Raw genomic sequence first — 27533 nt, 5'->3', positions numbered from 1 at the left:
CTAGTGCCGTCTGGCCCAGCCCTGGCTCCTGTTGCGGGTATCTGGGAAGTGAAGCAGTGGATGAGAGACCTGTCTGCCTTCCAAACGAATAAATAAGGAAACCTGGAGCCTCGACTTGAGGCCCAGCTGCTCTACTTCCGTCCTAGCTCCCTGCTAATGCACCTGGGAAGGCAAGGCAGCAGACGGCCTGAGTGCTTGGGCCCTGGAAATCCTGAACTCACGTGGGAGACCTGGATCTCAGCTGTTTCAGCCATCTGGGGAGTGAACCAGTGGGTGGAAGTCTGTCTCTCCATTTCTGTCACTCTGCCTTTAAAAAACCTTGCATGTCACTGAAGACAGCCTCTCTGGCCTCGCGTGTGGATGTCGGAGGTGTGAGTTCTGGAGAGCTGAGCAGAGCCAGCCTACTCCTGCGCACAGGGGGACGGTGGGGCAACTGCAGCTGGCACTGCACCGCCAACCTGAACACGCGGCACGCAGGGTCAGAGTCTGCAGACACAGAACTGCTGGTCGCCTGTCACCGAGTCCCCAGACACGCCGAGGGCACCCACACGTTCCTTGGGAAGTGTGCACGGGACAGGGCTTCACACACACACAGGCTCAGCGGTGCTGGTGTGAGAGAGAAGCGGTAAAGGAAGCCCCTGAGTAGGCCCCGTAAGACCCAGCAAGCCCTTCAGTGGAGTCTACAGGGAACTGGAACAACCTGAACACAAGCGCTCGGCGTGGAACTTGAGCCCAAAGAACCCTGTAACGTAAATGCCAGAGCAGCCAAGATAGCGTCAGTTTCCTTCAGCGCAAACAGTGACTCAAACTCCGGCTTGCCCTGGCTGCTGCTGAGGACGGCACGGCTGACAAACTGCTACTGTGCAGGCAAGTGACCCCTGTGATGGCCGCAGCGCACAGCGAGACAAAGCTCCGAGTGTGAGGAGCAAAACACAGGCACAACTGCAGAGCCAATTTGCAAAGTGTGGGCTTCCAAGAAACCCGCACCCGCTAATGCAAGCACGGAGCACCGCTGTGGAGCGGTCGGGAGGAGCAGAGGGCAAGGCGGTGCCTGGTGGGTGTTCACCCCTGAACCGCCTCACGGCCGGGTCAGCAGCTGCGAGCAGGCCAGGGACTTTTTCCAAGCAAGTGAAGGGCGATAAACGGACATTTCAACAGAAGCCTGGTGAACTGCTGGGTCCTTCTGCGGCACCAGCACCGGGCCGCGTGTGTGCTAAGTCCACCAACTCTGCAACGTGCACGGAGGACGCTGGCCTCAGCAGCCATGGACAAGGTCTTTTCTCTCAAGCTGGGAACAGGGCGTCTCAGGTCTCGTGTCTGCTGTTTTGCCCACAGACTGAGCACTCGCAGAGGAAGTGGGACCCGGCTCACCAGCCGTGCTGGCACAGCGCAGGAATCGGTCACGGGCTGGCACACACTAGTTGGTGGCTATACAATACCAAACCCACCAGTTTAATCAGTGAATTCAAACAACCCAAAAGCCACTGGCTGTGAGTACACTGAGCTGGCCTGAGGCAGCAGTAACTACACGTGCCCCAGAGGAGGATGGTTCCACAGGGTTCCTGTGACGACCGTCACACTGAGAAAGCAAAGCCAGCCACTTGCTCACTCTGACGTCAGACAAGCGGCACTGCATCCTGTCCTGCCCGCCCGGATGTCGACACCCAAGCCTTGCAGTTACACAGGAAAGGCAGGCCTGGAGCCATGGAACCGCTCAGCTGTCAGCGTCACTCTTAGAAGCACCTACAAAGCTGGAAGAAATGCTAATGAAGGGAAAACTCCAAGTTCATGGGCCAAGTCCAGAGAAGCTCAGTGTGAGCGCCCTGAGGGATTCACAGACTGAGGGAGCACAAGACACCGACGTCGGGTGCGGAACCTCGAGAACGTGGGCGGTCGGAAACGGGGGGCCCTGGGGAATACCTGGATTTGCTGGGTTACCACCTTCTCTACCCCTGGCCATTCACTTCAAGCGTCACATGCTCACTTTCCAGCTGGCATTCCTGCCCCCCCCCCCCGTGTTTCCTGTCCCTTCCCGGTGTCCCCTCCTGTCCACAGCTGCTGGTGTGCAGTTCTGCTTCAGCAAAACAGAGCCAAGGAGCCGTGTCTGGCCCAGACGCGGTGTCCAGAGCCGGGTGGCACGGCGTCCTCAGATTCCCCGAATCCGCAGGGGGTGCTGTCAGGTGAGGCCCTGGGGAGTCCTTAGACTTGATGAGGTCAGGAGGGTGCAGCCCTCACCGTGGGCCCAGAGGTGAGCCCTGCAGCGTGAGGAGTGCAGGGAGGCGGCAGCTGTCCATGGGGCAGGAGTGGGCCCTCGTGGGACGCCAGCTCTGCTTGCTCCATGGCCCTGCTCCTGCAGCCTCGCTAACTCTGAGCAAGAAACACGGCTGCCTCAGCCACCTGGCCTGGGCTTCGTGCCATGCTGGCACAGACACGGACTCTCCACGCAGTCTTGCCAGTGCAAACTTCCACCTTTCTACCACCCCGGCCACATGCGAGGCAGGAGGATCCTCAGCTGACCAGCAGGGGGCGGGAGGAGGCAGCCCAGCCATACTTCCCCAGGGCAGCGGCCTGGGGTGCAGCAGCACCACAGCCCACAGGCCGGGCAAGGCACCCCCGCGTCCCAGGGTCTTTCCAAGGCACTTTCTCAGCATCTCCAACATCCCAGAGGCCTGACAAAATACACACCTTCGCCACTGGAGACAGCCGGGGGTTTTCCCGCTAAATACACAACATGTTCCCCATGTGGAAGCAGACTGCGTACCCCGGAACCCATGCCCTGTCCAGCCCCTCCGTCCAGCTGCCTGGGAATAGGCACTCCCAGACCAGACCAGACCAGACCAGAGGGCCCTGCTCTCGCTCCATGCCGTGGCAGAAGACAAGCCGTCAAGTCCTGCAGGCGCATGGTCTGGCTGCAGGGTCACGGTGCGTTCGTCTCACCTCGGGCTGGGTCACGGCTCGGGTGGGTGGCTTCCCCCAGAGCCAGCGTGCTGTCCTGACTCCACGCGCTCCACAGCACTGCGCACGGCGTTTGTGAGCCGAGCAGAACTGGGCCGCAGCAGGCCGAGGAGGCTGAGGGGTGGCCTCAGCACCCAGACTGTAAGCAGGCACCTTGGAGCCTCAGAGTGGCAACACCAGATGCTAGGGAGGAGCGTGGGAAGGTGGCCCAACCACACTCAGACCAGTTCCCGTCAATTCCAGCACACGACTGGGAAGGCCGCCTCACGGCCACTTGAGGGGACTACACTGCCCTCGTGGCAGCGACTGAAAGGATGCCCAGTCTGCTAGGACACGTGAGGTGGGAAGGCAGGAAATGGGAGAGACCCCCTAGCCCATAACTGAAGACTCGGAGCCTCAGCTGGCCCCGCTCCGCACAGCACACACACACCAAGGCCATCGGCACTCTCCCTCTGCAGGCCAAGTCCAGTCCCCTGGACCCGCCACAGGGAAGGGCACCTGCAGTCACAGAAACACAGCCACTTGAAACCACCGTTGTGATTTTTATTGATGGGCGACAACTTCATACTGGCAGATATCACTGAACTGTGTACAGGCAGGGACGCAGCGTTATGGAGACAGCAGAGTGAACACAGCAGACCCAGGACGTCCGCCTCGTTACGTTGCCCACTGTTCATCACGTGTACACAGAAGAACGCAACTGGAAATCTGTTAATGGCAATAAAGTCACAGTCACCCATCTACGGAGACCGACACCGGGCCCCACGCGTGCGGGCTGCGTGTTACGGGAGCAGGTTCTCGTCGCCCAGCTGTTAAAGGTGCTTCTCCCGTCAGGAGCCAGCAACTGCTTTTCTGTTTGTTCATCTTCTGAAGTGAGAACTATTTCTTCTCTGATAGCTGGCTCATTTTTATCATTTATCAAAAACTAAAGGGTGAGGAGGGAAAGTGTGATGGATTAAAAAATTTATTTTTTAAGGAAAGATAAAATTCATTTTCACAAATTTACAAGTGTTGCTGCTGGTGCACGGACTGGAGAGCACAGCGAGCCCCCTTCTCATGGCAGGAACCAGCACTGCTTCACAAGTCAGGTGTGTGTGTGTGTGTGTGTGTGTGTGTGTCTGGACCAGGCAAGTCTGTCTCCACCACACGATTTTGATTTGGAAGTTAGAAGTCGACATAAACTATGTTGCGCAAAACCCCGAGGCGTCTCCTCTTTTTCCCAGCCCATTTCTGCAAAAGGGAGCGAGGTTTTTTCTTTTAAAGAGCCACTAAAGAGAGGCAGGCAGTTGGTGAGAACTGGTGTTCTACAAAGCGGGCGTTGGGCACACACAGCACACGCAGGGTTACAGCAGGTCCACGCGGCGGTAGTACAGGAGGTAGGCCGTGCGCTCGGCGGCTGGCTTCACCACCTGGTACTGGGTAATCACCCTGACCGACTGGTCATCGATGCGCAGCCAGCCGTTCAGCCCAATCTGGAAGACATCGGTGGTGTAATGACCGCCCGTCGCGCTGTTGCCATGATGGTAGACCACTGGAAGAGAGCACACAGACTGCTCAACGGCGCCCACGGGACCCCAGGTCCTCCCACATGCGGCTGTCTACACTGCAACCACGTCCACAGCTCCCAGTCACGAGGGATGTGGAGCGCTCAGGTAGGGGTAAGAGATCTCCATTCAGAACACACTCCAACGTCCCCGCCAGCTCTGGGGACCACACAGCTGAGCCCCCGGTGCCAGCCCCACTTCCAGGCTGTCCCCTGGAGACTGTGGGAGTCTGGGACGAAGACTCGGAGCCGATACAAACAGCATTTGTATCAGAAAAAAGCTGGGAAAACTTAATGATCCACTAGAAGAAGGAAGACGGAAAAGTCAATTTTGTTCTGCCATGACTTTCTCACAGCAGAGGACGGCTGGTGCTGGGTCCTGTGCGTGCTGTGGCCCCACGTCCACGGCAGGGGACACCCCCTCCACACACACACATGCCCACACACCAGCAGGGGCGCTGCAGCAATGGTATTAGGAATTACTTTTTTCCTTTTAAAAAACTACCCATTTTTCTATAACAAAGTTTTAATAAAAAAAAAAAAAACCACTTGCTATTTTACCTTAATAAAAAAAATTCTCTAAGTCAGCCAAAAAGATCCAGCGAAGGCCTCAAGCACACACAACTGCTGCCGGAGGTGCTGGGAGGCACAGCCCCAATGACACAGGGCGGCGGGAGAGTTCTGGGGAAGGCAGTGTGGCCCAGCGGCTTGTCCCACCAGCACCAGCACAGCGCTGAGCTGAGCCCTCGCAGGGACTGCAGGGACTGCGGGAGCACAGGCCTCCAGGGCCACTCTGGCCAGGGCCTCCCGTGGCGGACGACAGCACTTGCACAGCCGGGCAGCTCCCGTCTGGCCAGGCCCATGCACGCGAACGTCACAAGGGACCTGAGAGACCTGACTAGTCAGCCCGGGGACAGCAGACTGTGAGGATGACCGTGGGATGGGGTCAGCTCCAGGTCAGCAGAAGTGACCCAGGGGGCCGCCACAGAGCACAGGGACGAGCTCGACACCAGCACCCCTCTCGGGTCCCAGGTCCACCTTGAGGACTTGCCCGGGATGCGAGAGGGGTTTCAATCACTGGTAGTTCTTGTGCGACGGCTGCAGTCCGCACACACCCTCACGAGAGAACTGCACTCCACACACACTCACGGCTGAATCAGCAGGCCAGGTGACGGCGCAGGAACAGGGCCTGCAGCTGTAAAGGCCACCTGGCGGGAGCACAGCCAGGTTTTCTGAGAGGCTTCAGGTTCTCAAAACACATTAAGAGTACTCCATCTCCTTGGTCCCAGAAACAGTCATTTTTAAAGCACTTCTTAGGAACGATGCTGCGGTGTAGTAGGTTGTGGGGAGCAATCTGGACTGGACTGAGTTACTGGAATTAAGACTTATTCTATGCATCTGCTCTCCCACAATATGGCGCTGGGAGAGAAGTAAACAGCTTCCGCACAGCTGCCTCCAGTTCAACCAATAAACTGTAGGACTTGCTCCTGATTGGAGGAGAGCAGCGTACTCGGCGTGTGGGCAGCCGAGTTGGGATTGGCGGAGGAGGACTATAAAGGAGGAGAGAGACGGCATGCACCAGGAACATCTATGGGGAACATCTAGCTGAAGGAACACCTGTGCAGCCCCCCGAGAGAGCCGGCCGGCGGTGTGCCGCTCCCCTGTGGAAGTGAGGAATGTGGCAGGGGGAACTGCCCTTCCACGGAGGTGGAAGGGATAGTAGCCAACCCGGGAAGAACCAGCAGCAAACCCGGGGAGGGCCGAGCAGACGAAAGAACAGCGCAGGTTCCTGTGTTGCTCCTCCACGAAGAGGGGGAGCGACAGTAGGTTAAGATAACCCAGGTGCTTGGGCCCCTGCCACCCATGTGGGAGACCCAGATGGAATCCCAGGCTCCTGGCTTTGGTCCAGTCCAGTCCCGGTCATTGTGGCTATTTGGGGAATGAAACTAACAGATGGAAGATCTCTAACTCTGCCTTTATTTATTTATTTATTTATTTTGACAGAGTGGACAGTGAGAGAGAGAGACAGAGAGAAAGGTCTTCCTTTGCCGTTGGTTCACCCTCCAATGGCCGCCGCAGCTGGTGCACCGCGCTGATCCGATGGCAGGAGCCAGGTGCTTCTCCTGGTCTCCCATGGGGTGCAGGGCCCAAGTACTTGGGCCATCCTCCACTGCACTCCCGGGCCACAGCAGAGAGCTGGCCTGGAAGAGGAGCAACCGGGACAGAATCCGGCACCCCGACCGGGACTAGAACCTGGGGTGCCGGCGCCGCAAGGCGGAGGATTAGCCTATTGAACCACGGCGCCAGCCTCTAACTCTGCCTTTCAAATAAATAAATCTTTAAAAAAGAAAGTATTCCTTTATTGGCATTTTTAAAAATATTTATTTGAAAGGCTTAATTTCAAAGGCAGAGAGAGAGAGAGGGAGGGAGGGAGGGGCCTTCCATCTGCTGGTTCATTTCCCAGATGGCCACAGTGGCCGGAGTTGCGTCGATCCAGAGCCAGGAGCTTCTTCCGCGTCTCCCATGTGAGTGCAGGGCCCAAGGACTTGGGTCATCTTCTACTGCTTTCCCAGGCCATAGCAGAGAGCTGGATCAGAAGTGGAGCAACTGGGACTTGAACCGGCACCCGTATGGGATGCTGGCACTGCAAGTGACAGCTTTACCTCCCCTCTGGCATTTTACAGAGTTCTAACCATGCAATGACCTTACTGGCAGACAGGGTGCGCTCACACAGGGCCCTTGCCCACAAGACAAGAACTCCCAAGGCCACCCATGACTACCAACCTTCCATGCAGGCCCCAGGGAGGCTGAGGCAGAGAGAGGGCAAAGAAGTGCCCAGCTCCTGCCGGGACTCCATGCCAGACTGCCGGAAGCCAGGCTGGACCCTGGCTGGTGGCCAAGCCTGAGCATCAGCCAAGGCCTCGAGGGGAGAAAAGACGGGACCAGCTGCGTGGGCATGAGACAGTCACAGAGTAACCGCTGGGGAGGAGAGAGAAGACGCGCCTTCCAGTGTGGCCCAGGGCCCTCGGCCCTCAGCCGCAGGCCAGGGGCCCGATTTCCTCACATGCTAACAGGGCCTGGGGCATGCAGGAGCCGGAAGCCGTCCCCTGGCCCTCCAGGTCCGATTGGTGACTCCTAGAGTTTTGGTTTATTTTTCATAAGATGAGGATGGCACCACTCACCTCTCAGGATAGTTCTAAGGAATAAAGAGCTGATATACAAAAGGGCTCTAGTACGCAAGTTCAATAAATGCCACAAAAATGGCCAGAAAAGCCAACACTGCCGCAAACGGCAACAACGGAAGTCTCGGGCAGGCACCTGGGGCCGTGGTGAACGCTGCGCCCCACCCTGCAGGGCCTGGGGCCAACACCACCTCTGGCTCCTGACTCCAGCTTCCTGCTAAGGCACAGGGGCAGCAGTGATGGCTCAAGACACTGGGCCCTGCCGGTGCCGTGGGAGACCCAGATCCCCAGCTCCTGCGGTCAGCCTCAGCCTGGCCTCAGCTGTCAAGTGGATTTAGAGAATGAACCAGGAAGAGAGCCCTCTCGTGCTCTCTCTGCCTATCAGATAAATAAAAATAAATTTTTAAAGCAAGACTCAAGGGCATTCAAAAGTAAGATTATAAGAGGGATGGGTCAGTTCAAGTGCCGGCTGCTCCACTTCCGATCCAGCTCTCTGCTGTGGCCTGGGAACGCTGTGGAAGATGGCCCAGGTCCTTGGGCCCCTGCACCCATGTGGGAGACCTGGAAGAAGCTCCTGGCTTCAGATTGGTTCGGCTCCGGCCATTGTGGCCATCTGGGAAGTGAACCAGTGGATGGAAGAAAGACCTCCCTCTCTGACTCTCCATCTCACCGTGTGTAACTCTTTCAAGTAAATTAATCAAAAAGAGAGAAAGATGGACAGTAGGGAAGACAGAAGAAAGGCAGAAACTTGGAAGACGTGGCACTGCAGAAGCCAGGAGCTGGGCAGGCTGGGCAGGCTCTCGGGCAGGGGCACATGTGCCCTCCCGAGGGCTGCCCATGTCTCCCTGGGGTGTCTGGCAGCCAGGGGCCTGTGAGGTCCAGGCACCTGTAAGCATCGCTGCCAGCACCAGTGACGAGAGCAGGAGCAGCAGCTCGGGCTGCACCCACCTCACCGGGCCAGGTACAGACACCACAGCAGCGGCCACAGCGCAGACCTGTCCTCAGGTGACCAGCAAGGCCGCCTCTGGCCAGAGAACGCGCACTGGGAGAGGGTGTGGACGCTGGCTCAGCTCAGGGCCTCAGTGACACTGGTGCAATCCCAAGCACTGAATTTCAGATGAGAGAAACGCTCTCAAACGACTCAGTGCCTTACAAAGCCCTCCAGGCTGACTAATCCAGGAGGCGGCATCGCAGCCCCAGTGGCTGGGGACACACCTTATCACTGCTGTAGTAAGGAGCAGGTCACACGTGTCACTTACCTGCAAACAGCCTATAGGTTCTGTGGCATTTAAAATTCTTGTTTTTAACCCCTGGAGAAAGCAGTTCTGAAAAACAAAATATTAACAGCTCCAATCCATAGGGGCACTTACAGAAGGCTCAGGACAGCCCAAACACACGGCTAACACGCACCCGATCAAGTAAACCGCCCCGCAGACCAGTAACGAAACAGAACTCCACCCCCTGCTGGCATAAACACTGGTCCACGACGCCAAGCGCCGAGCAATGCGTACTAACACGCCCAGCACACAAGCCAGCGGCTCGGGGAGGAAGTGAGCAGTGCACAGTCCCCGCGCGGCTTCCTCACAGAATCCCTGAGCACAGAGGTGCCAAACACGGAGAAACACAGCAACCAACCAACCTGTCCCAGAAAACCCAAGGGCTTTGCACTGTGTCCCCATGTCCCTTCTCCGATGCGGTTTCTCGGAAGGCAGCTGATACAAAAACACCCTTCCCAAGCCCCCAGCGGGCAGGGGCGGGGGGCAGGGGCGGGGGGCGGGGGGCAGGGGCGGGCTGCGGCCGGGGAGGCCTCTGGCGAGGCTGCCCCCAGGTTTCCCGAGAGACAGAGCAGGCGGGAAGGATGATCCGCACAAGCCGATGCCCCGGCCTCCTTCCCTGGTCCTCAAATGGGATCAGAAGGCCTGCTGCCGAGGGCGAGGTCCCGGCTGCAGATCCAAGAGGAGCTGCGCGGCAAAACGGGCCCAGCAGCAGCGCCTGCTGGCTGAGTCGGGGCTCCGCGAGCGGGCCTGGAAGACACTGCCCGAATCTGAAACTGACGGCAGCACGAGGGGCTTCTGGAAGTTCACAGAAAACGTGCATCAACAAATCAGGTACCGTCTCCTGAACTTTCTTCAACTTTTATATATTTACTTGAGAGGCAGAGAGAGGTCAAGGCCCCAGCAGCCAGGACGGGGCTGGGAGGAAGCCAGGAACCAGAAACACCCAGGTCTCCCACGTGCCTGGCAGGAACAATCGCATGAGCCACCACAGCTGCCTGCTTTGAGCTCTGGGTTAGCAGGACGGTGGAGGCCGGAGCCGGGAATCAAACCCAGGCACTCCCACGCAGGACGTGGGAGCCAGCGGGCCAAGCACACGCCCCTTCCCAAGTGCCTCTGGGCAGGGTCCCTAGGGTACAAGGAAGCTGACCACACACAGAGGCCGGCAGCAACTCAGTCACCTGCACTGGGAAGTCCGGGGAACAGGTGTGGGCGCTATGCTGGGGGAGGGAGCCTCCACGCTGCGGCTTGCTCCTCCCAGATGCAGAGGGACGGCGGTGTCCCCGCCTGTTGCCCAGGTCCCCTGCCAGTCTGGGCGTCACATTCCCAGGCAAGCCCCAGGCACGCCCCACGCACGTCCCACAGCTCTGAGGCTTTCCAGTTTCCCCTCAAGCTGTGCTGTTATCAGGAGAACTTCAAATGTGCCAGACCTGCTGAGGCCTGACTGCCTGCGGACACCAGAGGGCAGAAGGAACTGCCAGTCTACGGAAAGCGTCCAAATTCACCGGTGTCCATTTGACCAGGCCTGTCCCGCAGGCGTCAGTACCTCCTACGAGGGAAATTATCACATTCTACTCACTCATAAAATGCTTACGACAGGGCAGGTGCTGGGACGTGGTGGTCAGGCTGCCCCGTGGAACTGGGAGCCGGCTTCGGCAAGTTCCGGCCGCTCTGCCACGGACCCTGCTTCCTGCTGAGTCAGCTGGGCAGGCAGCAGACGAGGCCAAGGGAGCGAACGGGATGGAGCTTCTGGCCCCTGGCTTCAGGGTAGCTTAGCCCGGCGGCTGCAGGCATCTGGGCCGCGCACCAGTGGCTATCTGTATCTCTATCCTGCTGCCTTCGCAAGCCAATCTTTGCTGAAAAATTGCACACATGGTTCTGAAAAACCTGTCAAAAATGCTTATAGAAAACTGCTCTTTTGATGTACAAAGCCTGTTTTATCTACAGAGATTACAGGACTGTTTCAACTTTGCCTACCTTTTATCTAGCTTTTAATGAGAACTTTAATGTAAAGTTCTACTGAAACAAGAGAAGACTTTTTACAAAAGGACCAGCCAGCTTCCTAACACGGCCCTGCGCAGCGCCAGCGCCAGTGCCGAGCTGAGCTTGCTGGCCCGCAGGGGCGCAGCCCACACACGACTCGCTCCTGAGCCATTACCTTTACTGATCTCCAAGTCCACAGGATAGTCAATATTTTTGATCAGCTTCTGACAGCCACCCGTCTTCTCGTACACAAATCGTTTCAGGTGCAGCACGAGAACAGGCGGGAGCTTCTCCAGGGTCACTCTCCGACTTATCTCCACCTGACAAGGCACAGAGCACACCAGGACGCGCTGGACGGCCGGGAGCAACAGACGCCCGTCCGAGCCAGCCCCACGGCGCGTGTCTCCCACCCTTCCCTGCAGCCGGAAGCTCCCAAGCTTCCACCCGGCTCTCCCTAGAAAGCACCACCCCCAAACCAGCAGGGAGCTCACGGCAGGACTCCACTCTGGGGCCTGAATGACAGCCAGCAGTACCTCCATTACTCGTGTTCGCCTGCTCTGCAGGAACTGTCACGGGCTCATATGTGGGGGACAGACACTTGAAAGTGACAGTAAGAAGGCAGCACACGGGACACAGAAACAGTATCGGGACTCTAGAGGGGCCTGGCTGCGTCTCCCAGGGCATCAAGCCTCAGGGAGACAGACCATGCCCCGCACTGGCTGCACTCACCCACCGCCACGTCCCAGCCACCTCTCAGCTGGCTAAGGGAAGGGCAGCCGACGCCAGGCCCTCGCTCTGAGAGAGGCTGGATCACGTCACCTCCGGGACGCTGTGTGGGCTTCGGGATCTCAAGCTGCACCACTTCCTGCCACTCCTGAAATGCCTAACCCCACACCCCCAAGTGTGCACGCTGGGTTTCTAGCAACTCGAGGCGTACTTTCTTATCGCCCAGCACAACCGGACATGCTCCACACAGCAGGTACTCTGTAAGCCCTCCTTCACACGTTCCCACAGAAAAAAGTGTTTGACCTAAAAATCCAGTAAAATTAACCCAGGATTTAGAAGATAAATTTCAGAAAAATCTCATGCTATTTGCCTTTTCTATGTACATCCATCCAAGCTGTCCAGTCTCTCCTCACCCGCTGCGTTCCAAGGCTCGTGGTCTCGTGGTGCACACACACCACCACATCCAGCACTACGGGCGCCCGCGGCGGCCTCTGGCACACGGGCTGTCCGGGAGAACTGCCCTGGCCTGGCACACTCACTGCGGCCGCCTCAGGCCTGCCCGCTCCACCCCTGCAGTCCTGATGTGACCGGCAAGGGCCAGGGGAGGAGAAGCACACACCACAGGAGGGCAGGGAGCCCTCTCCAGGGGTCACAGCTGCCGCAGCAGGGAGCCCACAGCCAGCCACGGCTGCCCCGACACAAACCCTGCCCCGCCCCCCGTGAGGTCCCAGCGCCAGACTCTCTCAGTGTCCTCCCTTAAGCCAGCAGCCACGTTCCTGTCTTTGGCTCCTACCATGTTTATTTTTCAAACAAAATCACCCGCGAGAAGCAAGTCAGGAGACACAGCGGAGACTGGGCTAACTCCTGCAGATCCCGAGAGCCGGGCCTCACGGGACGCAGTGGGACCCTCTGTGCCGGCTCTGCGCTCGCACGCCGGGGGCACAGCGCAGTCTTTCTGAGCCGGGCCACTGCGTCTCTCCCGGGGCCAGCACACACTGCCCACAAGCTGCACGCCTGCCCCTTCCCCAGCACACCTCTGAGCGCTCCCTGCCGGAGCCACACAGGGCGGAGCCTGGCTGTGCTGACAAGGACACACGGCTGTCCTCTGCCCCGCCACCACTGAGGATGGAGCCTCGAGGCGTCCTCTTTCTCACAGGAAACCGGAGGACACAGGTGTCGGCACACTTTTCTATTTTTCAGTGCCCTTAAAGATCTATCATAAATACAAAACAAGTGTTTAAAACTCCTTTTATCCTAACCCATCTATTAACAACTGTACTCCAGATCATGGACTGGAGTAAGTGTCCCAGACTCCGGGACGGGCAGTACTGAGTCCCGAGACGGTCAGACGGCAGCTCGGGGCCAGCGAGTGCGGAGGGGCGGGAGCACTGCTGGGCTCATTCTGGAACCGTGGGAACGTTCAGTCCAGAGCTCAGCAGAGCTCAATGCCACCGCCGATTCCCAAGCCACAGTGTTCGGCACACGGGGTTCAAGGTCCACGGTGAGTGTACCTCTTGTTTGGTTTTTGTGGTGTACCCTTGGACAGACTCCCTGGCCACCAGGCTCTCCAGGGCGTCCTGGACTGTGCGTATCTTGTCGGACTGGATGTCCAGCTGCAGCGTGAAGAAGGGCTGCAGAGTGGCCGATTCTTTCGAACTCTGCTGGTAAACCACAGACCTGAGAATGGAAAGCAAAACAGAAAACTCAGGAGACCACTGCCTACCATTTTCCCTCAAGATGAACCAGAAGAGGAATAAACATGGGAGATCAGATTATTCAGTTTTACCCTAAGACCAGAGAACAGAAAAGCAACAAATCATGAATTTAAAAATAATTCCGCTACACTCCACTGCCTACACATTTCCAGTGACTACAGCTACCAGGGATAACCTTCCCAGCTCAAGTGCTCCGTGCGTCCCCTCCTGCACGCTGTGTCCCCTGCACAGGTAACACGTGAGCCCCTCCACGGCCTCCAGGTGGCTCCTTTCAAGTCTCAGCTGTTCCAGCACACAGGAAACCCCAGCGTGAGCCGCCTATTTTTAATGGCATTTTCCCCCTATAAAAAGTGACTTACAGACAGTGGGGGCGTAGGACGAGTGTGATAAAAACAAGTTAGCACTGCATTCCCGGAGAAAAGGGTTACAGCCTTCCAGGAAGGGTGCTGGCCCAGCCTTGTTTTCCATCTCGTTTTCTCCAGTGTCCATGTCTCCGTGGGAGCTCGACAAGCGCTCGGCAGTCTGCAGTGAGGGGCCAGCAGGTGTGGCCAGGTGCCTGGGCTCTGCCCAACAGAGGCTGCCAAGACCATGCGGCCAGCTCCTGTACCCAGGGTCAACAGAGCAAATCTTTGCTCTGGAATGCAAAGATCTGAGTGTGGCAGGCCCAGGAGTTTCAGAAAGGCACAGTGGGGAACCAGCAGTGAGAGCCAGCGAAGACACTGACAAGTGGGCTCCGGTCTCCGAGATCCCGTGTTTTCTCAAAACACAACAAAACAGAAAAACCAGAAAGCCAAATCTTGGAAGAAAGTCTTTCAACTGGCCTGAATAAAGAACTGTGGCTGACGACCAGAGAGCTGGGGACCTATAAGGTTTCCTTCCCTCTACTTTACCACGTCTTAGAAGATTCATTTATTTATTTGAAGGGCAGAGTGACACAGGAAAGACAGAGAAAGAGAGAGGTCTTCCATCCACTGGTTTACTCTACAAATGGCCGCAACAGCCAATCCGAAGCCAGGGGCTTGTTCTGGGCCTCCCGCGTGGGTGCAGGGGCCCAGGCTCACGGGCCCCCTTCCACTGCCTTCCCAGGCGCATTCTACAGCACTGGATCGGAAGTGGGGCGTCGGACAGGAACTGGCGCTCATATTGGATGCCAGCACTGCATGCTTTGGCTTTACTGGCTGTACCACAGCAACGGCCCCCACTTTACCATTTTTCAAAAAGAAATACTAACAACCATGACCACAAAGACAACACAGAGGCTGAGGCTGGCGGCCACGACAGAGCCCTCAGGGCAAGCGAGTGGACGCTGACGCCTTCCATCTGGCCTCTGAAAAGCTGAGGAGTGGCGCACAGGAGCAGAGACCCCCCCCCCCCCCCCGGCTCAGGCCCTTCATCCCCTGGCAGCACAGCAACGCCCAGACCCGCTGTCCCCGAAAAGCACAAACCTGATGTGTCCACCGAAAATGCAGGTGATGGGCGTCTGAACAAAGTCGGCCTGCCGGGTGACCGAGGTCTTGTTCCTGGGGCCCACCTGCTCCCACTCCTCCTCACTGCCTTCGCCTTCTTCCTCCTGCTCCTGGGTCCCGGGGCGGCTTCTGGGCCCATTGGGAATGGCCAGCTCTGAAAGGAGAGTCTGCTCAGGCGACTGCTTGCAGCAAAGACCACAGGAAGCGAGCAAGCCGGGAGCCTGCGTGGCTGCAGGAGGAGGCCAGGGCGCTGCCCACGCAGGGCCGCCACCAGCAGGGCAGCGGCCGAGCCGGCACCACAAGACCTCGGAGAGACGCAGGGCGGTCTGGAGACCAGGCCGCGCGGTGCGGCCACCTCTGGCTTCCCAGGACGCGCCTCAGCACCACGGGACTCGATTCCCGACCAGCCGAGGAGACCGCACACACGCCGCGCGCGTGCGGCAGGCGATGCACAGGTAACCGGAGCCCCACCACCAAGTGAGCCCGTGAATTCTGGCTGTTGGGGGAGGGGCCTACACACAAGCGAGGGACACGCGTGGAGACACCGCTCGCGGGGGAGGGCCCTGGCTCCCGCGGGACTCACGCTCGCCGTGCGCCGCCAGCAGCTTCTTGAGGCCCAGCATCTCCTCGTGCAGCCCGTTGAGGATGAAGCCCAGGTACTCCTCCGCGTCCTCCTGCCGGCCCTGGGGGCACACGAGCACCCCGGTGTCAGCCGCACGCCCGCGGCCTGCGGGCCCGGCTCCCCCGCCGCAAACCGCGCCTCCACCGCCATTCTTAAGCCTACACACAAAGTACTTCCGAAAACTGGCCTCTGCGGAGCTGAGGGCCTGGGGACACGAGGCACACTGAGCCGTGGGGCAAGCGACGTCACCGTTAGCTTCTTGGTTTTTGCTTTTTCCATAGTTTCCACGCTATTTATACCTTATAGCAAAAATGGTATTTAAATGAAGAAAAAAAATTAAAAGGCTGGAGAGGGGCAGGTTAGGTTAGGCTGCCGCAGGGAACTGGCGCCCCTGTCACAGTGGGAGTCTGAGCCCGGTTACTGTGCTTCCAACTCAGCCTGCCCGGCTAGCTGAGGAAGGCAGCAGGTGACGGCTCAAGTGCTTGGGCCGTGCCAGCCACCTGGGGGACTGCTGCAGGCACTCGGGGAGCGAGCCAGGGATGCGGCGTGAACCAGAGGATGCCGGATCAATCTCTTTCAAATAAATAGATCTTTTAGGCCGGCGCCGCGGCTCACTAGGCTAATCCTCCGCCTAGCGGCGCCGGCACACCGGGTTCTAGTCCCGGTCAGGGCGCCGGATTCTGTCCCGGTTGCCCCTCTTCCAGGCCAGCTCTCTGCTGTGGCCAGGGAGTGCAGTGGAGGATGGCCCAGGTGCTTGGGCCCTGCACCCCATGGGAGACCAGGAAAAGCACCTGGCTCCTGGCTCCTGCCATTGGATCAGCGCTGTGCGCCGGCCGCGGCGGCCATTGGAGGGTGAACCAACGGCAAAGGAAGACCTTTCTCTCTGTCTCTCTCTCTCACTGTCCACTCTGCCTGTCAAAAAAAAAAAAAAAAAAAAAATAAATAGATCTTTTAAAATAAATAGTTTCTTTTTTGCTTAAATGAAGTCGAAGACCAGGAACCAGGTGCCTGGTGCCACCCCCCGTACACCCCCGAGATGGGTGTTCAGGAGGAGCTATGACGTCAGCAGCCCGTACGTTCTCTCCTGTCTCTGACAGGCACCTACGAGAGAAAGGACTCACGACGTATGTGAGAAACGTCCAGCTGCTAGGGCTGGCGCTGTGGTGCAGCAGGCTAAGCCAGCATCCCATAGAGGGCCAGCGGCTCCATTTCCAGCCCAGCTCCTTGCCAATGGTGCAAGTATCTGAACCCCTGCGACCCGCGTGCGAGACATGGAGTTCCAGGCTCTCGTTTTTGGTCCGGCCCAGCTCCGGCCATGGTGGCCAGGTGAGGAGTGAACCAGCACACAAAAGGTTTCTGTGTCCTCCTCTTCTTGTCACTCTGCCTTCAAATGAATAAACAAAGACTCAGGGGCCGGCGCTGTGGTGCAGCAGGTAACGCGCCACCTGCGGGGCCGGCATCCCGTATGGGCGCTGGTTCCAGTCCTGGCTGCTCCACTTCTCACCCAGCTCCCTGCGGTGGCCTAGGAAAGCAGCAGAAGCCCGAGTGCTGGGGCCCCTGCGCCTCTGTCAGGGACCAGGAAGAAGCTCCCAGCTCCTGGTCAGATCAGCTAGCTCCATCAACTGCAGCCATCTGGGGAGTAAACCACTGGATGAAGACCTCTCTCTCTCTCTGCCTCTGTCTCTCTGCCTTTCAAATAAAGAAATCTTTGAGCCGGCGCCGTGGCTCAATAGGCTAATCCTCCACCTTGCGGCGCCGGCACACCGGGTTCTAGTCCCGGTTGGGGCGCCGGATTCTGTCCCGGTTGCCCCTCTTCCAGGCCAGCTCTCTGCTATGGCCAGGGAGTGCAGTGGAGGATGGCCCAGGTGCTTGGGCCCTGCACCCCATGGGAGACCAGGAAAAGCACCTGGCTCCTGGCTCCTGCCAGGATCAGCGCGGTGCGCCGGCTGCAGCGGCGGCCATTGGAGGGTGAACCAACGGCAAAAGGAAGACCTTTCTCTCTCTGTCTCTCTCTCTCACTGTCCACTCTGCCTGTCAAAAAAAAAAAAAAAAAAAAGAAAAAAAAAAAGAAAAAAAAAAAGAAATCTTTAAAAAAAAAAAAAAAAAAAGGCTGAGCTGTTCTGTACAGAGGCACAGAGCAGCAGGCTCCCAGGAGTCGCGCCAGCTCCCCACCGCACTGCTGTGTTTGACTCTGCAGTTTATCAGGAGTTCGCGATTTCCTTCTTCAGCGCAGACCACGCTCCCGGGGTCGGCACGCTCCCTGCTGCCGGGCCCTGGGGAGCTGCGCAGGGGTTTATCTGCACTCCCCGACAGGGACCACGGGCACAGCCCACACGGCCGAGCTCCGGCCCAGGGCTGCCCTCTCTGGAAAGGCCTTGGCCTGAGAACCTGGAGTTCAGCAGAGTCCCTGCCGTTCCGAGAACGGTGAAGAGACCGCGCCCACCCCGTGTGTGCAAGCAGCGTGCTCGCGCTTCCTCCCGCGACCGTGGCGTTCTGCTTCAAGCAGGGAGGGGCACTCGTGGGACTCCCCTCCCGAGAAAACCCAGGGCGCCAAGTCTCCGACCGGCTTGCCTGGCACACAGCATGCGGAGCTGCCGCTGAGGCCCGGCAGGTGAAGGCCGTCGCTCTGTGAGGCATCCCATATGGGTGCTGCTTGTGTCCCAGCTGCCCGACTTCCAATCCTGCTCCCTGCTAACGGCCTGGGAAAGCAGCGTAAGAAGGCCCAAGTGCTTGGGCCCTGCACCCACGTGGACGCCCAGAAGAAGCTCCTGGCTTCAGCCCAGCTCCGCCCTGGCTGGTGCAGCTACACAGAGTGAACCAGCAGAAGAAGATCCCTGTCTCTCCCTACTGTCTCAGTGACCCGTTCAAACAAACAGTAAATCTTCAAAAAGAAAAACAAGACAACACACTGGGCGTCACAGGCGGGCCTGTGGGGCTGCCCCAGCAGAAGGGTCCGGCGTGCCCTCCAGCCCTCACCCCGCGTCTTCTCGCTTCTGGGTCCGCTTCATGCTCTACTGCAGCACTACAGTGCGCCCACCGCACGCCGGCTGCAGTCCCCCGAGAGCTCCCAGTGCCTCAGCGAACTCTACCCGAGCACAGTGCCGCGGGCGCCGCCTCAGGAAGCCCCGCCCCGAGCTGGGCAGGCCTCCTCTGGCTTTTCAAGCACCTGGGTGTCGTCCATCTCGCGCTTCTCTCATCTGTCCACGCAGACGACACAGTGACCCCCACCAGCCAGCTCTCCGGGCCAGACGACAGACCGGATTCCCTTCTGCATCCCAAGCAACACCGCACATTCCCAGGGCCAAAGCTGCACAATGGGCCCTGGAAAAGCTTGCAACTCGACGCTGCCTGGTGGTCGCCCGCGACGCTGCCCAGGACGGAGCCGGGAGGCCAGGGAGCCTCACTGAGTGGAAGGGCGTCCTCAACGCCCCTTCAGCCGCAGGCACTCGTGCGCCAGGTAAGCCCATCCAGAGGGAAGAAGGAATGCCTCCTGAACCGCGTCAGCACGCTCCCAGGCCTGCGTGCTCCGGCTCCCAAACACTACGGTAAGGAATCCGGGTAAAGGACACCGCGCGCCCGAGGCCTGGGCTCGAGGAAGACGGAGCCAGTGACCGTCCCTGTCCTCCGGGGCCCACACTCCACTCCACCTGAAAGGCGGGACAGCACACTGGTCAGGGCCTTCCCAAGAGCCAGGCTCCCTGTGACAAGCAGACAGCGCCGTCACACGCGCAGTGAGGACGCAGTCCCTCCGTAGAGCGCCCGCCCTGGCACTTGGCACACCGTAGAAGCTCCATCAGCCGGCAGCTGACTCAAACCCAGATCTACTCTGGCACTCCCAGGAAGTGTGCCCTCTGGTGGCGGAGGGCAGGCACGGACCAGCGACAGTGAGCGGACGACGGCAGCAAACAGCTCAAACCTTTTCCGACAGGCTGGACTTGATGACGGTGAGGAGTCGATAGATGTACGTGGGTTCAAAGGCAGCTCCAGGGCGGATGTCCCTCACGATTTTATCCCCAAGAGCTAGAAAGCAAACCAGACACAGACTGCCTTAACTAGGACGAAAGCCAAACCATCAAACCCTGCTCCCCTCCCACAGCTGTCTGAGCCGCGGCTGAGCTGACCCAGCCTGCTCTCGGCAGCACCCTCCCAGCATGCAATGGCATCGTGCGTCCTCACCTCAGCCGCACTCACCTTGTCGGGGTTTTGGAGGCACCGGCATATTGGTAAACTCGTTCATCAGCCGAACACTAGACACGGAGGGAGAACGTTAAGCAGTGCGTCTTCCACAACACCCCACTAGGGAGCCTTGATGGCTCAGCAGAGTGTCTATTAGGGTGACTACAGCAGGCTCAGGCAACCAATGCTGGGACACTGGTGCACTCTGAATGCTCTCGACCTGCCTTTTGGTACATTTTAAGCTGATACACACTGAAATGTCCTCTACTCAACCTAAGCAACACAGACAAACAACGCTCCAACCCTATTTCCAATGAACCTCCACACAAAACCATGAATGGCACATTAAAAAAAATGACAGGACTCCTTCGTGGGAAACCAGGAACCTCCCTAAACTATTTCAACAGTAGTTACCAAAGAGGACGCACCCCAGCCCCGGGCCGTCTTCAAGCCCCACTTACAAGCTGTCTATCATGGGTGTGGACGTGCAAGGCCTCTGCGCCTTCGAGTACAGAGGAAGGAACTTCATCAGGTGATACATGGGCGGGCACGCAACCAGGGCCTGCAGCGTCTGCGCACGGGCGTAAGGAAGCGTGAAGGAGACAGAACCGACACAGCGAGCGGCCTCGAGGCCCACAACAGAGCAGAGAAAACCCAAACTCGACTCGGACGTGCACACCGGAGGGAGCGAGCCCAGTGTTCACTCGGGTAACTGCCCTGTGTCGTCCGAGGAAGGATGGACCACGCGGTCAAGCTGATTGATCAAGTCAGGAACTTGATTCCACCCAGATCGTCAGATCAGCGCAAGGCTTCCAGCTGGGAGGGGTCACTGCTCTACGACTCGGCATCGTTGTCGTGAGAATAGAGCCTGCCTGGTGCCGTCACGTGCAGGTAACAAACCCTCTTTGTAGTGGGTGGAAAGCTGGGCTCAGGAGTAACCCTGTTTACAAACAAGGGAGGTGGACCAGGTAACAGCAAGCGAAAGGCGCCCGGAGGAGCCGCGCCGGTGGCCGGCGTTGGGCACAGTCCAGGAAGGATACAGCATTAATGTAGCACCAGTTTCCTTTATTGATCAGCCCGCGAGGCTGCAGCGACACTGGCTTATGGATCAGCGTCACATTCTCCAGTAACTCTGCAACAGAGCAAAGGGGCATGTTTGAGACGTTAGTGACATGAGTGGACAACACTGACGGTCGCAGGCCCCTCACTGCAGTGCTAAAGCCCTTCAGGAAAGCACACACAGGAAGCGCGTGCCCTTCACTCCCTGTCAAGCACGATATCATGGCTGAAATCCCTTTTCACGTGAACGTTTCCCCAAACCCAGGAGGAAGCTGAGCAGCGCCGCCAGCACCAGGGAACAGCTGGGATGCCCCGGACAGCGAGGCCCGCAGGCGCGAGACAACGGGGACAGGGCAGACCCCGCATGGCCTCACCTCTCCGTCCTCGGCACCGACGTCCTTTGGGGACAGCAGACTGCTATGAAGGACACCACCTGTCCACTCTAAAACCCACGCAGCAAGTCCCATCTGCAAACAAGCTCCGCCCCCTGGGATCCAGGCTGCGGCACCCCTCTGCGTCAGGGCAGAGGAACTCCGGAGTTCCTAGCTCCCGCTGCGAATCCCCCACACGCAGCGTGTCCTCCCCAGTCCGCAGCGGTTAACCGGCAGACCCAATCCTTAGCGCAGCGCAGGAGTGCTGCCACTCCCCTCCCCCAACGATACGGAAAGGCGGCTGAGTAACAGCAACCGGCCCTGAACGCCAGCCCGCGGCCGCAGCACACTGCCCCCTTTACTTGTACTGAGGACACATCTGGGGTTGGCATCCACCTAGGACCTGACACAACCAAAAGCCTTTCTCTTCTAGAACACAGCTGTGCTACCACGTCCCAGACTCACGTACAAGTCGAACGAACAAAGTACTTTGGAAAATTCAGATGCGCACGCGCACACACACACACACGCTCCCTCCTGCAGGCTGCAGAGCCCACACAGTGTCCACAGACAGCTCGCGGCTGCTCTCTCTCGCAGGGAGGCAGACCAGGGCCTGCAGTGACAGATCAGGCACACCTGAGTCTCGAGACCTGGTGTGACAACACCCAGCAGAGACCATGTGCGCTGCTCGTCACCGTGGGAACAGACCTGTCAAGGCGGCACCACCGTCTTCTCCATCCCACAGGTGAGGAGATGGAGGGGACCAGGCCCAGCGACCAGCGACGCCCAGAGGCAGGGCCCTTGCCCACTGTCTAATGTGCTTCCGTAAAATCTCTGCGACTTGAAGGTTCCCACAGACGTAAGAACGTCCACCTCCAGGGGTTCTGACTAACCTGTCTGCTCTCACAAGCGCCCACCACTCCAGGTGCGTCGGTCACAGTAGGGTGACCAACACTGCTCACCAGGTCACACAGCGTCGCCACAGCAGAATGCCTCCGACGGAAACACCAACGCAGCAGCTACAGTGAAGTGTGTGAGTAACTGTAACACCCAGGAGCTGCCTTCCTGACACAGGGGCCTCGGTCTGGGTCAGGCTGCCCGCCCTGGACCCCTGCAGCAGGCGAGCGTGCAGGCCAGTGCCTGGAGGGACCGAGCTTTGCCGGCTACGCACCACACAGAGCAGGCCAAGCTGAAGGGTCGGGACCAACGCTTAGCCTGGTCCTAGGAGGGCAACAGCAGGCCGCAGGGGCCCAGGCGCCGACAGAGAGCAGGAGAGGCTCACTGGCTGGGACATGGCAAACGGACGGGGTGCTTGTTCAGGAAGCGATAAGACAGCTTCAGAGACTGGTGAGACACAGGCTGACACCGCCAAGGAGGACATCACACTCACAGACCAGCGCGCGACATATTTGCACCGCACAAACCCCGGTGCAGGGCTGGAAGCAGACGCCTGACAGACAAACAGGAGAGGGGCCGTGGACAGCAGCAAGCAGACACCAGCAAGTGTGCCATCAGCCAAGTGGCACGGAACCTGCAGGACCGGGCACTGCGGTTCCCAGGTGGGGGAAGGAGGAAACGGCACCCCTCACCTTCTTCGTGCTGCGGGAGGCAGAACCTGCTAGGACAGGACGGCGGGGTGTCTGAGGCGGTCACTCCTGATCAGCAGATGCCGCTGCGGAACGCGGAGGAGCCAGCCGAAGCCAGGCATCACAGAACACCTGAACTTTCTCCCACGCCAACTACCCTGAGACTACAGAGCCAAACACACCAGGGAGCTGACACGCGGAGCAGCTAAGCTACTGCTTGAGACACCTGCCTTCTCATGTGTTTATTTTTGAAAAGATTTACTTATTCAAAAGTCAGAGTTATAGAGAGAGAAAGGGAGAGAGAGGGAGGGAGATCTTCCATCCACTGGCTCACTCCCTGGAAGACTGCAACGGTCAGGGCTGGGCCAGACAAACCAGGAGCTTCTTCCGGATCTCCCATGTGGGGAGTAGGGGCCCAAGCACCTGGGCCACGTCCCGTTGCTTTTTCCAGGACATCAGCAGGCAGCTGGACCAGCGCCTGTACGGGATGCCAGCACTGCAGGTGGCAGCCTTACCCGCTACGTCGCAACGCCAGGCCCCTGCCACGCCAGTTCAGCGTGCCTTCTCTGAGTCCTGACTCTGCCACTTCCAATCCAGCTTCCTGCTGACGCATACCCTGGGAGGCAGCAGGTGACGGCTCAGGTCCTTGGGTCCCTGTCACCCACGTGGAGAGACACGGATCGCGTTTTGGGCTCCTGGCTTCAGCCTGGCCCAGTTCTGGGGAGCAAAATAGCAAACAGAAGATCTCTCTCTCTCTCTCTTGGACAAAATTATTAAAAAAAAAAAAAAAAAAGCCCAGATGACGGTTAATAGCACTGTCAGAAGCCAGCGCTGTGGCGTAGTGGGTAAAGTCGCCACCTGCAGTGCCAGTTCAAGATCCAGCCGCTCCACTTCCGATCCAGCTCTCTGCTATGGCCTGGGAAAGCAGTGGAAGATGCCCAAGTCCTTGGGCCCCTGCACCGGCGTGGGAGTGCCAGAAGAAGCTCCTGGCTCCTGGCTTCAGATCGGCCCAGCTCTGGCTGTTGCAGCCAACTGGGGAGTGAACCAGCAGATGGAAGACCTCCCTCTTTCTCTCTGCCTCTCAAATAAATAAATATTTTAAAAAACAACAAAAGAAAGAAATGCTGTGTCATCAAAGATTTTTTAAAAAGAGCACTTTGAATTCATAGTGTTAAGTTTTGAGAACTAATTTGGAGTCAGGTATGAAACAGTGAAGTCTGGCTGGGAAAGCAGCCCTGGAACACAGCCCCCTGCACGTTCTCAGGCGAGCAGCACACAGGACATCCCACGCCAGCCCCTGGGCGCCAACGCAGGATCAGCAGATCAGACGGCACCCCCAGCCTGCACGCCAGCCTCTGCCTCAGATCAACGCCAGCTGCAGGGAGAGGCGAGGCAGCCACAAGGAGCAATTCTGCTGCTTCTCTCCACGGTGTTAAGGTCAAGGCTTTGAGTATCGCCTAGTGGTCTGTCCAAGTGACAACATCGCACACGGCACAGCCCCAGCACAGCGCCAAAGCCCTGGAGCCGCACAGAGCAGCACCTCCGGGGAACGCACCAGCCAGGTTGTGCCAGGTCTTCAGAAGGCTCGGAAAGAGCACTCTGGCACAACCTTTTCTTCTTTTTCTAAGATTTATTTATTTGAAAGAGTTACACACACGGAGAGAGAGAAGAGGCAGAGAGAGAGGTCTTCCATCTGCTGGCTCACTCCCCAGGTGGCCGTAACAGCCAGAGCTGGGTCCATCTGAAGCCAGGAGCCAGGAGCTTCCTCCAGGTCTCCCACGCCGGTGCAGGGGCCTAAGGACTTGGGCCATCCTCCACTGCTTTCCCAGGCCACAGCAGAGAGCTGGATCGGAAGAGGAGCAGCCGAGGCTTGAAGTGACGCCTATGTGGGATGCTGGCACTGCAGGCGGCGGCTTTACCTGCTATGCCACAGCGCCGGCCACTGGTACAACATTCTTAAGCGCAGAATAAATCTTTACATACTCAGAAAACAGAAAAAACAGACTGAACGGTCCAAATTTCACTTGACAACTACTGTTATTCTAGAAAATTTTTCTCTAGAAACAAGTCTTCCATAAACCAAAATACAGTCCCTCTGTGTCATCAGCATCTTCTCACGGTCCCAAGCAGGCCTGGCCAACTCCAACAGCCCCTCCCGAGCTCTCCCACAGCGCACCTGCCACCTCTCCCCGTGGCCCTGTATTAGAGGCCTGTCTCCTGGACAGGAGTGACCTCTCCCCGTGGCCCTGTATTAGTGGCCTGTCTCCTGGACAGGAGTGACCTCTCCCCGTGGCCCTGTATTAGTGGCCTGTCTCCTGGACAGGAGTGACCTCTCCCCGTGGCCCTGTATTAGTGGCCTGTCTCCTGGACAGGAGTGACCTCTCCCCGTGGCCCTGTATTAGAGGCCTGTCTCCTGGACAGGAGTGACCTCTCCCCGTGGCCCTGTATTAGTGGCCTGTCTCCTGGACAGGAGTGACCTCTCCCCGTGGCCCTGTATTAGAGGCCTGTTTCCTGGACAGGAAGCTCCACCGAGGAGCCCACATGCTCTCTGTGCAACAGCATGCCTCCCACCCCTCACCCTTCTTGGTCCCCCAGCTGTTTCTGCTACCCTGTGGGCTACACGGCGGTCTCCCAGCCTGGAATCCCCCCCATATCCCTCTGCTGCTTTCTGCTCCTGGACCTTAGCCTACCCTCCCAGCAACTGCCCCAGACAGTGCCCGGCACTCAGTGAGCATTCACTAAATGGTCACCAAGGACGGCCGAGACATCTGGAGACGGAAGCACTAGTTATGCAAATAGCTCCACTCCAGCTAGCTAGGAAAGGCCCAGGAGACTCCAAGGCTGTTTTATCCGGTGGCTGGGAGAGCCCGTGCGCGCCGGCAAGGAGCCCAGGCCTGGCGAGCGGCCTGGCTCTCTGCTGCATCCGCTGCGCCCCTGGAGCAGAGCCCAGACTCCTCCCTGCAAGGGAGTGAGCTGCACTGGTGCATGGCCAGAGCGAGGGCCGCAGGCACGGCCGGCACACCAGCACGCCGGCCCTCTCCCTGCACACACTCCGTCATCTTCGTCATGAGATGCAGCTGGCAGAAGGGACAGGAAAACGCAATCACTTGAGGCAAGAGTTGGAGAAAACCAACTACTTCCAGGGTCCCCAGGAGAGACATGAGCTTCAATTCCCTGAAAATGGAAGTTACGAGCGTTCTGTATAAACTAATGACACTCCACTAGAAACATATGCTTAAAAATGAAATTTTATTGCCTACGCTTTTCTCTCAAATTCCCACTATTCAAACAATGTGTAGTCTAGTTTTGTATCATGTTGTATGCAGGGAGCTGTTCCCACCTAAATAACTTCAGTAACCATAAAATAAACTGGACACCAACAGGTGCAAAGTGCGTCAATGAGCCAGCAGCAACCTGGCACGCGCCCAGAGACGCCCACAACTCCTGGTCTGGGACGAGCAGGCGGGTGACGGACGGTCAGCTCACCACAGCACCTGCAGGAGCCCGTGTGCAGAGGGCTTCAACTCCACTCTCACCAGTGCCACTCTCGGTCATATTTAAAGTGCCCCTGTCAACACCACCACCGTCTGACGCACAACCAACACCGCAATGGAAGGTGGGAGGTCGCCAGAACCCGGGGAGGAAGGGCGGTTCTGCTGTGCAGCGACCGGCTGACCCCAACTCCCAGGGACAGAGGGGACGGCAGGGCCGCGCTCAAGCAGAACGAACCCACGTCTGCTCGTTCCCCTCAGACCTTCTTTCAGGAACGACATCTGGGAGCCAACCAGAGTGACAAACCACACCTAGTGCCGGCAGCCCATATGGGCACGGGTTCGAGCCCCAGCTGCTCCTCTTCTGATCCAGCTCCCTGCTGTGGCCTGGGAGAGCAGCGGAAGACGGCCCAAGTCCAGAGACCCAGAGGAAGCCCCGGCTTCGCATCGGCGCAGCTCCAGCCGTTGCAGCCACCTGGGGAGTGAACCAGAGGATGGAAGACCTCCCTCTCTGCCTCTCTGTAGCTGCGCCTTTCAAATAATAAAATAAACAAATCTTTTTTTAAAAAAAGAATAGGCTTAGTGTCTGAATTGTTCTATCTCCCTCTCTCCTCAGAGGTAATGCACACAATGGTAAACACTCAGGAGAAGCAGGCAGATCCTAACGGCTGTCAAGTTCCACTGCAGCCACAACAGGCCTTCCAACAGAACTGGCACTTCACCCAGTTAAATGCTGCTTAAAACCACGAGCCTCGGGGCCTGTGCTGTGGTGCAGGGGGTAGAGCCGCTGCCTGCAGAGCGAGCATCCCGTATGGGCACTGGTTCCAGTCCCAGCTGCTCCACTTCCAATCCAGCTCTCTGCTAATGGGAAAGCAGTAGAAGATGGTCCAAGCCCTTGGGCCCCTGCACCCATGTGGGAGACCTGGAAGAAGCTCCTGGCTTCAGAACTGCACAGCTCTGGCCACTGCAGCCATTTGGGGAATGAACCAGCGGATGGAAGACCTCTCTCTCTCTCTCTCTCTCTCTCTTTCTCTCTCTCAGCCTCTGCCTCTCAAATAAATAAATCTTTTTAAAAAAAGGTAGTATCAAGTTGTCAGCAATTTCATTCTATGTCTCCAGGGCTCAATAAAAAGACTTAGAATGAAATACTGTGAAAAGAATCACTTTTTTTTTTTTTTTTTTTTTTTTTTTTTTTGGTGTGTGTGTGACAGGCAGAGTTAGACAGTGAGAGAGAGACACACACAGAGAAAGGTCTTCCTTTTCTGTTGGTTCACCCCGTCAAGTGGCTGCTACGGCCGGTGTGTTGCAGCCGGCACACTGCGCTGATCTGAAGCCAGGAGCCAGGTGCTTCTCCTGGTCTCCTATGGGGTGCAGGGCCCAAGCA

General features: G+C 58.1%; 1 protein-coding gene across 1 annotated transcript in view; it reads right to left on the bottom strand.

Annotated features, from left to right (window-relative positions):
• Window positions 1-3477: 3477 nt before the first annotated feature.
• Window positions 3478-27533, bottom strand: part of USP10 (ubiquitin specific peptidase 10) — a 68062-nt gene continuing 44006 nt past the window's right edge. Inside the window, exons 5-14 of the mRNA XM_051847334.2 lie at window positions 20683-20774; window positions 20104-20213; window positions 19658-19713; window positions 19383-19486; window positions 15428-15527; window positions 14824-14998; window positions 13175-13340; window positions 11113-11257; window positions 8940-9005; window positions 3478-4486 (exon numbers count right to left, since the gene is read on the bottom strand). Of these exons, the coding sequence (XP_051703294.1) occupies window positions 4299-4486; window positions 8940-9005; window positions 11113-11257; window positions 13175-13340; window positions 14824-14998; window positions 15428-15527; window positions 19383-19486; window positions 19658-19713; window positions 20104-20213; window positions 20683-20774 (1202 nt within the window). The 3' untranslated portion in view covers window positions 3478-4298. The remainder of the gene's footprint in view (window positions 4487-8939; window positions 9006-11112; window positions 11258-13174; window positions 13341-14823; window positions 14999-15427; window positions 15528-19382; window positions 19487-19657; window positions 19714-20103; window positions 20214-20682; window positions 20775-27533) is intronic.

Source organism: Oryctolagus cuniculus, chromosome 18 (genome assembly GCF_964237555.1).
Source record: "Oryctolagus cuniculus chromosome 18, mOryCun1.1, whole genome shotgun sequence".
Lineage (NCBI taxonomy): Eukaryota > Metazoa > Chordata > Mammalia > Lagomorpha > Leporidae > Oryctolagus > Oryctolagus cuniculus.
The sequence above is the reverse complement of the archived record's forward strand: the minus strand, read 5'-3'. Positions and strand labels throughout refer to the sequence as shown.